Here is a 10,337-nt window from a genome sequence, read left to right as displayed (position 1 = left end):
CCATGTATTCTCATTTTCCTTCAATTGCTACCTGCTTAAGGCATTTTGTAAACTACTCAATAATGTCTTTAATGTAAATATGTTGCATTAAAAGCATGATGAAATGCTCTACTAGAAATTCTGATGGAATTCTCTACTAGAAATTCTGAATTATTCAACTCTTAGAGGTGACATCTCATATGCTTCAGTAAGAAATTCTTTGCACGTTTGGGTGCCAGGATATGGGCATCTGCCTTAAAAAAAGTAAACATTCTAAAAAAGAATTACATCTTTTAAAAATCTTTAAATAGAATAAAATTGGAATTTAAACTGATACGTGTATATTCTTAATACAGTTTCTTATTCATATCAACTGCTTAAGTGCTGGCTGAGGGTATTGCCATTATTATTACTAAAGCAAGTGTTTGAAAATATTCTGTTGGAGACGTGTAACAAATATTTTGCCTTTAAGGACCACACAGTTACTGCCTTATGTATTCAACTCAGCTATCCAAATTAAAAATGCTTAGTAGGCATTATGGCAAACATTGAGCAACAGTCTAACACCTTCCATGAATTTTAGATAATGTTTTGTTGTTTTCACATGTAAGGGCAAATCTGAAGCTCTCTGACTGGAATTGAACTCAGCAACTTTTTACATAGTATATTGTGATAGAATCTATATAAAATTTTGTACATGTTTATTTATTTGGGAGCTTCCCAGGTAGTGCTCAATTAGTACAGCAACACCCAGCCAAAAGAGCTGCAGGGCTCAATGCTAAGGTCCAGACATATAGCACTACTCTGCTCTCTGCACCCAGGAATACTCTTGCAGGTGATCAAGGGACAATTTGGGATTCTGGGAATGGAGCCTGAGTTGACTTCGAGCAACGCAAGTCCTCTAGCCCACTGTATGATCACTTCTGCCCTTCTTTCTGTTGTTGTTATTGTTTATTAAACCTTGATAATTTTTTTCTAATAGTTTTAATGGCCCTCTTCTTGTTTTTAAGATGATATATTACATTTTAATGGGTGTGTTGTAGAAATTTCTGCTATTGTTTTTATATCTGCCAATGGATGACGGATTTCTATGTTCACCACAGAGATTCTACTGGTTTACTCTCTCAAAGACCAGGAACAGACTACCTTAGTATGGAGAGAACTGGCAGTTTGAATATATTGATTGCATTTGGCCTTCTTATGGTTCAGCTAGGGGGAAAGTGAAGGATGCATTTCTCCACACAATTCATACAGAATAGCAGGAACTGATATCGCACTGTTTTTGATCCTGTTCTCTACTCACGTCCCTGTTCTCTAGCACTTAGAACAAATGAAGCATGACATATTTCAATTGTCTAAGAGTCTTACCGTTGTTAATCTAAGAGTTAAATGCAGGTCTTTGCTCTCCTTAATTGCCTACCTCCGTTTTCTTATTCTAATTAAATGTGACACCATTATATATAACATTCAAATTAAAATTATTTTAATTGAAGCATATTATAGATTTATGAAATACGTTATATTTCAGTTATGTGTACACTGTTTAATCACATCACCAATATTATTTCCATACATTAGATCATTTCTAATTTTCCAGTATTAACATGCATAAATTATTAAAACTTTTATGTTTTACTGTTTTCTTGGTATAAATTTTTAGAGTGACTAGAATAAAGTATCTTAACAGTTTTGTGAATAATTTATAATTACTAATAAATCTTTGCTGAAATATTCTTACCAAGTTAACCTTCAAAGAAGCAATATTAAGTGGATATTCTCATTTAAAAAATTTGTTTCAGGAAAATATGCTTATTTTGAAAAAAATGTATTTTGGAAAACTATAATAAAAACTTAAGAAAGCTATCATATTACCTAAAATTATCTATTGCTTCTGGTTAAGTTTAGATATAATTCATTTTCTACACTACTCTCTTCTAGATTGAATTAGTGTAGAGGTAGGAAAACATATACAAAGAATGGACATATAGAATGCACACAGGGAATGAAATATTCTAATGTTTTAAATCTTTTTTTGCAGTCTCATGAGCGATAGCACAGCAGGTAGGGTGTTTGCCTTGCATGCTGCCAACCTGGGTTGATTCCTCCATCCCTATCGGAGAGCCCAGCAAGCTACCAAGAGTATCCCACCCGCACAGCAGAGCCTGGCTAGGTACCTGTGGCGTATTCTATATGTCAAAAATAGTAACAAGTCTCACAATGGTGACGTTACTGGTGCCTGCTCAAGCAAATCGATGAACAACGGGACGACAGTGCTACAGTGCAGTGCTATACTTCGTTGTGTGTGAGTTTCAGAGTGCTACCGTGCATATTTAATGGAGAACGTTAATTTTATTAATGAAGATGTTGAAAAGAAAATCAGAAGAAAATGAATGCCTTAAAAAATGAATGTCTTTATGTTGTATACACACAAATATAAAGCTTAAAAGAAATCTTGTATCAGCCCATGTTTTTCTCAGTATTCATGTGTACACAGACATATTTATTATAATTATCCTAACAGGTGTTGAAGGTTAAAAGAACTGTTTCCATTATGTTTAATTTGATAGGGGGAAAATGATCTCCCATTGTTTTAGCATTTAATTATGGGTCTGGTTATATATGTATATACATATATATACGTATGTATGTACATATATAAATATGCACTGCACTGTAGCACTGTAGCACTGTCATCCCATTGTGCATTGATTTGCTTGAGTGGGCACTAGTAACGTCTCCATTGTGAGAATTATTGTTACTGTTTTGGGCATATTGAATATTCCATGGGTAATTTGCCAGGCTCTGCCGTGTGGGCGAGATGCTCTCAGCAGCTTGCTGGGCTCTTGGAGAGGGACAGAGGAGTCGAACCCAGGTCAGCCGTGTGGAAGGCAAATGCCTTACCTGTTCTCACTGTGCTATCACTCCAGTCCATGTATATGTATATATATATATATAAAGACTTATTGTCCATGCATAAGTATTCTCCTGTAAAGCATCTGTTCAAATTTACAGCATCTGTTAAAATTTACAATTAACAGATATAATTTTATTGCTATACACAATGCTTTGTGAACAGTATTAATAATTTTAGTGATGCCATTTCACTGCTCTATAGAAAAAATATTTAATCAGTAACATTTATTTCTGTTTTATTATAAATTCTGGATAAGAATATTTTCATATAATTAATCAGATACTTTAATATTTTTCTGTATTCATTATGCTGCGTTTGTAATGAAATCATCCTCTCCACATGGGTTAATTCTAATATTGGCAACAAATGAAGAAAATCTATCAAATAATGTCCCAATATTCAGACTCACATACTTTTGGACTTTTTTTCTTTTTTAGATAAGAGACCATGCCTTCAATTCTCTCAGTTAAGTATAAAGGATTCCTTCAGAGATTTGTTCATTCCCCAAACAGAGATGTTTCTGATGATGTATACACGTAATAACCTAAACTGTGCTGAGCCACTGTTTGAGCGTGATAAGTCACTTAACGTTAATTTTAATACAAATAAGAAGACAGTTTGGCTGATTCATGGATACAGACCATTGGGTTCCTCTCCTGCATGGCTTAACAATTTTCTAAGGATTTTATTGAATCAAGAGGATATCAATATAATTGTCGTAGACTGGAACCGCGGTGCTACCACATTTATTTACAATAGAGCAGTTAAAAACACTAGAAAAATCGCTGTGAGTTTGGGTGAGTGCATTCACAATCTTTTGGTAAGTTTGGAACTTTGTATATTACATACGTTACATAATAAATTTGCTATGTATTATGCAATATCACATAATACATATTTTCTCTTAAGCATTAAAAATTACTGGTTTGATATCATTGCTTGACAATGCATGCAGCTATCTTTTCTCTATTTAAATAGACAATCTCATATTTGTACCTGGCCTGTCTTACTTGAAAATATCTTAAAGACTCAGTTGTTGTATTTTACATACACACATATCTATTTACACTTATATTTTTTGTTTGTTTTTTGCCACAAGTGGCATGTTTAGGGCTGACTCGCTGCTCTGTGCTCAGTGATCACATATCATGGGACTTGGGGAGTTAGATGGGATGTAGCAGATTAAACCCATGTAGGCCACATGCAGGGAAAATATCCTGCCTGCTACACTAATGTTCTGGCCTCAGTCAATATTTTTAAGCTATGTTTTAAACTACCCCCATAATCTTCAGTACAAAGGAGTGATTATGGAGAGAGAAAATAAACTTTATAGTCATTAGATTCTTTCAGTCTCTTTTCTATTAATGTGGCTAGTACATTTACCACACATGAATTGACAAAAGTGAAGGGGAAACAGGAAAGTAGCATACTCCAGCCAGTTTTTGGAGGCAGATTTCAGTTATTCCAGGTTTGTTCAACAAATAGGTGCTGAATTGTGGTGTGTCAAATTATTAAAGGCCAGTTATAGGTTATCTTAGTTTTGAACATTACTTTATTTATTTTTTGTAACTAAGGCTACCCACATGGAGATCCATGCTCTTCTAGAGTTAGAGAGTATGAGCAGTCTTGAAGAAAGAATGATGATAGCAGATTTGGGTCATTCTTTGCCTTGAAATATCCCTTTGACTTGCCTGGTGCTGAACTTTTAAGCCTCTGCTGAACCTGAAGAAGCATAACAGTTCCCAAATCCAATCAAATGTAGGGGTTACAAATCAGACTGGAAAGGTTCAGAGTTCAAGTCCATATTTTTCCCCTGGTGTGAACATTTGCTTAGTTTCTTTCCTCCTCATTTTCATAGCTATTTGAAGTAACAAAAGCTTAATATACTAAATATTAAAATAAGTCATGAGTTGTGTTCCTGTCCAAAATAACCATTAAATAAAATCAGTTCTTGTTTTTCATCTTTATGTTTTCATATTCGGACAAATCCAAGTCATCCCTCTTGAGCAAAATAATTGGTGATGGATTCACTGTTCTCATTTATAATCTGTACCTATTGCACAATTCAATCCTCCACAATGAAAGCGATCCTATCGCTAATAAAATAAATGTACTTTCAAGTATAGAAAATATGAACATAAAATAGAGAAATTTAGAAAAATTTGTATTATGTGGTAGTACCTTTATTTGCTTACACAAAGTTTCTCATAATGATAGGGCTGAAAGATAGCAATACTAAAATTAGAGGAGATCCAACTCCTTCCGGTTCTTGGTGTCGCTGTGTGAAATTTAGCAATAATTAGTTTGTGTTTCAAGAGTCTAAATCTAGTTTCTTTCTACCTTTCTATTTTGAGGGGAACTCTCATAGAATGGCCATAGATTTGGGGCTGATATTCAAGCAGCTGGCTAAGATGTCTCACTACCTAGACATGGTGATATCATGTTTCTGGGGTTCAGGGACTCTGCAGGCCATCAGGCTCACACTCATCAGAGCTCAGGGGGTCTCCAGGGCTATATTAAGTGGTGCTTGAAGGACTTGAAGTTAGCCCCTGGCTAACTTAAATGCAGGATCTCAAACTTTCAAGCTATGCATTCCAGCCATTTGAGCAGACTGACTCCCTGGTCTCGAGTCTACTTTCTTATTAACAATAAATACTCCACATCTTTCTATAAGTTATTGTATGTATAACTGGCAGGTTGTATCAAGATGCACTCACTGAAAATGTGTTGGAAGAAATATTCCATTTAATTTACTTGGTTTTTATCAATATTCCCTATCTGAGACAATACTCTAGAAGGTGCTTAAAACTCAATTTAGATGACTGAATACTTACTTTCCAACTTGTTTATTCAATAGTGATCCCCGAATGTAGTCAGGAGTAGTCCATGAGTACCACTTGGTGTCATCCTCAAACTAAAATAAAATTATAAATAAGATAGAGAATAAAATCAAATAAAATATTGATGCATCTCACTTAAAAGTGAAGAAAACCACTTAAAATTCAATGCATCTTATTTTATCATCTCTAACACGAATCTTAGAGTTGATCAGATCTGAATTTAAAAACCATTTTTCCCCTTGTAAAAATAAGTATTTTACCTTACACAAGTTATTGTTTATCTATATTTATTTAGTATTCAATAGATGTCATTGATAATTTTTAGGCAATGGGAACAAAATAAATAGCTCATAGGACTATTGTGCATATCAAACATAAGATCCACAAAGCACTTATCAAAGTAACTCACAAAGCACACAATGTCTAGTTATTGCTATCAGTATGACAAAAATGCGTTCTCAAACATGTTTTTGTAGTACTATCATGCACAATATATAAAGTTTTAATTTTGTTTATAAAAATAAGGGCCGATTAACTTTGAATAGAGTTAGAATCAAATACATTATGGAAAAAGTTGAATAAGAATACACATTTTTAAAACCATAAAGTCTTATTCCCATACATGAATTAAACAAAAAATAGTTTTCAATATTGATGCACCCTGAACACCCCTGGGTGGGACTTAAAAACTAAAAAAGAAAATGATTCCAGAATATTCAGTAGTGATTCTTGTAGTGTAGTGCCAGGAGTAAACTCTTAATACCGCTGTGTTTGGCCCCCAAGTTAATTAAACAAAATGGAAAATGAAGTTAAATAAAATATTGATGCATAGGTCATAATTTGCTGTTTTATAAAATAAACAAATGAAACATTGCATTTTTAATTTCAGAAGCATGGAGCATCTCTTGATAGTTTTCATTTCATAGGCGTGAGCTTAGGTGCTCATATTAGCGGATTTGTTGGAAAGATGTTTCAAGGTCAACTTGGAAGAATAACAGGTAAGCTATTCTTCTCAAATTAATTTTTGGGCTACTTTAAGTGTTACCTCTTACTTTATTTTAAGTTTCATAGGTATGATAAATTAACAATAGAAAATATGCACAATTACTTTCTATTCTATAATGTAAGTATAGTATATACTATAGAAGCAACTCTTATGTCCTTAAAATGCAAGTGTTGGGGCTGGAGTGATAGCACAGCGTGTGGGGCGTTTGCCTTGCATGCGGCCGACCCGGGTTCGATTCCCAGCATCCCATATGGTCCCCCAGCACCACCAGGAGTAATTCCTGAGTGTAGAGCCGGGAGTAACCCCTGTGCATCACTGGGTGTGACCCGAAAAGCAAAAAAAACAAAACAAACAAAAATAAATAAAATGCAAGTGTTTATTTTAGTTAAACTTAGAATCTTGTTTAATCTTTTATTTATTTATTTATTTATTTATTTAGTTTTGCTTTTTGGGTCACACCTGGCCATACTCCTCAGGAGTTACTCCAGCGGTGAGACGAGTGCAAGGCAAATGCCCTACCCGCTGTGCTATCACTCCAGCCCTGTCTTGTTTAATCTTAAACAGAGTAGGCTATAACAGCTACTCATAGGTTGTCAGTATTTATAGAAAAGTCTTTGCACCAAAAGCCGTTCTTTGTCTAGCACTATACTCAGTTTGAACTTGCGTTTACTCACACATTAATGAATTTGAATGGCCTCGTATGGCATGAGCAGAGCCAGCAAACCTTTCTGTGGTTGCTTAACTTAAGAATTATTTTTAAGGAGAGACATTTCCTTCTGCAGTCACTCAAGTGAATTCCATAAACTAGGAATAATAGAAAGGACATACATGTGCTATTTTATTTTTACTTAAAAAAATGATTGTTTCTTCCATTTCAAAGATGTTCTCAAAATGTTGGATTTTATTTTATTCCCATGCCCTTTTATTGACATTATTCTGAAGGTAATAAGCCTAGAATTTTAATTTATAATTTCAAATGTGACAAAAATAATAGTCATACTCTAGGATAATTTAAAAATATTTTCTTTATATGTGTAAAATATGTATAAAAATTATAAAAAATGGGTGATAATATTATATATATACTTTATTTCACAGCCCCAATTGCCTTTTAACTCTAAGAATAATTTTGAATCTGTGAATAAATTGAAGAAGTAATAAAGGCATAAAAATTAAAAAGGTCCAGAATAATAGCCTTTTTCCTCCTTTAGAATAATCATTAATTATTTTTATTAGATTTAAGTAATTACTGGTTTATTTCTCATTTTATTTTCTTTTTGGGTCACACCCGGCAATGCTCAGGGGTTACTCCTGGTTCATGTAATCAGGATTTACTCCTGGTGGTGCTCGGGGGACCATATGGGGTGCTGAGAATCGAACCCAGGTCAGCTGTGTGCCAGGCAAATACCCTACTCGCTGTACTATTGCTCCAGCTCCCTATTTCTCATTTATTCCTAAAATAAAATTCTCAAAATACTACAATATTTTTCTTAGGTATTTGTACCATACTAAACTGAATTAGTAATATACTATTCAAATACTAATTTATGGTAGTATAATTTACTGTTTTTGACTTTATGATGGCAAAAAAGTAAGTCACATTCAATAGAACTGCACTTTGAAGTTCTTCCTTCCATGCAATCCTGGAGTTACACAATCATTTTGATTTTGTATTTAGTACAATATTTGGTAAACAGTATGAATATTCTACAATTTAGTACAAAATAGGCTTGTGTTATATGATTTTTGTTCAACTTCTGTAAGTATCTGAAGCATGTTTGCAGTAAGTTAGGTCTGTTAAATGAATTTTTAACTTATATTTTCAACTTAGGAAAGGTTTATTCATATGAGATACGAGTATAAATCAAGGAAGATTTATAATAATGATTAGTTTCCTTTCCAATCCAGTTTACCTTTACTTATGGTATTGGGCAGGTTTTTGCTAAATACTTTATATAGATTTACTATGTTTATAATGTAATAATAATACACATGTATGCTTTAATGAAAATAGTAGCAGGAATTAATTGATGGTTTCTTCTGTATTTAAGGTCTTGATCCTGCTGGACCAAAATTTTCTGGAAAACCATCAAATGACAGATTAGATTACACAGATGCAAAGTTTGTGGATGTCATCCATTCTGACGCCAATGGTAACAATATAGAATTTACAGACTAATTGTAAAGTAGGAAAGAAAAAATAGACATTGGGGGAGAGGAGAACACAGGGGACAAGAGATAAGGATAAAATGATGTAATTATATGACTATATTTTTCACTAACATTATTTTTTGGAGTCAATGACTTCTTTTGGGGTCAAAACACAGTCTTTCCTTTCAACTTTTCTTCTTCAACTGTAAGTGTTATCCTAAACCATGAAATTTGATTAAAATAAAGTAGTTCCAGGGCATAGGGGTATATAGGAAATAAGGCACATGCCTTGCACATAACCAACCCTCAGTTGATTCTCAGTACCACATGGTATGGTTCCCAGAGCATCAACATGAGTAGCATATCAGGCCGACATTGAGCCATAGGCTTAATTGGCTGAAATTGTTAAGAGGGGCCTCAGGACCACTGCAGCACCTATTGAGAGGCTCCTGTATACCTCAAATGATAACTTAATTTTTAAAAAAATAGCATTTACTTAATTTTAAATTTAAAATTTATGAGTCACTTTTAATACATTTTATAGATAATTGTTTTTACTACAAGTGTTGCTGACCTGATTATCTGTACTTTGTAATTCTTGGATACTTTTTGTCACAGGTTTAGGAATAAATGAACCATTGGGACATATAGATTTTTACCCAAATGGAGGAAGAAAGCAACCTGGCTGTCCAAAATCAATTTTTTCAGGTATAACAGTAGTAGCTTTGAATAAATTGCATATTATTCAAAATGAACACAAATCAATATACTAGTTTCACCTATTAACCTGTGGACAAGATTGTAATCATCATTAGCAGAATTCAGGAGAACTATTGATGTAAAATAGTTAAATTTGATCTTTCTTAGTTTAGACTAAGGGTCAGATATTTTATTTGGTTGAAGTCTGTAGCACTGTCATCCCATTGTTCATCAATTTGCTCGAGCAGGCACCCGTAATGTCTCCATTGTGAGACTTGTTACTGTTTTGGGTATATTGAATACACCACAGATACCTTGCCAGGCTCTGCTGTGTGGACAGGATACTATCGGTAGCTTGCCGGGCTCTCCGAGAGGGATGAAGGAATCGAACCCGGGTCGGCCGAGTGCAAGGCAAACGCCCTACCAGCTGTGCTATCCATTGCAAATCCCACATTTTTAGTTTAACATTTTAAGTATTAGGAGAACTTATGCTACTGAAGAAGCAGATGTAGCGAAATTATCACATAACACAAGTTTGGTTTCAGGATTTCATTTTATCATTAACGTAATACTGCACAACGTTCACACTTGCTTTTTCTATGTCTACGTAGTTAAATAACTGATTCAGAAATGGAATTTAACACATTTCGAAACCACAGGAAATAATTTGAGAGCTAGAGTGATATGATAATGGCTACTACTATTGGTTGACAATTTTCACTGAAGGGACAAGGATATGGGTCCAGAA

At 34.0% G+C, this 10,337-nt stretch overlaps 1 protein-coding gene across 1 annotated transcript in view; it reads left to right on the top strand.

Moving 5' to 3' along the window:
• The first annotated feature begins 3,407 nt into the window (after positions 1–3,407).
• LIPI (lipase I) overlaps positions 3,408–10,337 on the top strand; it is a 29,891-nt gene continuing 22,961 nt past the window's right edge. Inside the window, exons 1-4 of the mRNA XM_012932390.2 lie at positions 3,408–3,713; positions 6,623–6,731; positions 8,791–8,892; positions 9,509–9,598. Of these exons, the coding sequence (XP_012787844.1) occupies positions 3,408–3,713; positions 6,623–6,731; positions 8,791–8,892; positions 9,509–9,598 (607 nt within the window). The remainder of the gene's footprint in view (positions 3,714–6,622; positions 6,732–8,790; positions 8,893–9,508; positions 9,599–10,337) is intronic.

This window comes from Sorex araneus, chromosome 2 (genome assembly GCF_027595985.1).
Source record: "Sorex araneus isolate mSorAra2 chromosome 2, mSorAra2.pri, whole genome shotgun sequence".
In the NCBI taxonomy this organism is placed as follows: Eukaryota; Metazoa; Chordata; class Mammalia; order Eulipotyphla; family Soricidae; genus Sorex; species Sorex araneus.
The sequence above is the reverse complement of the archived record's forward strand: the minus strand, read 5'-3'. Positions and strand labels throughout refer to the sequence as shown.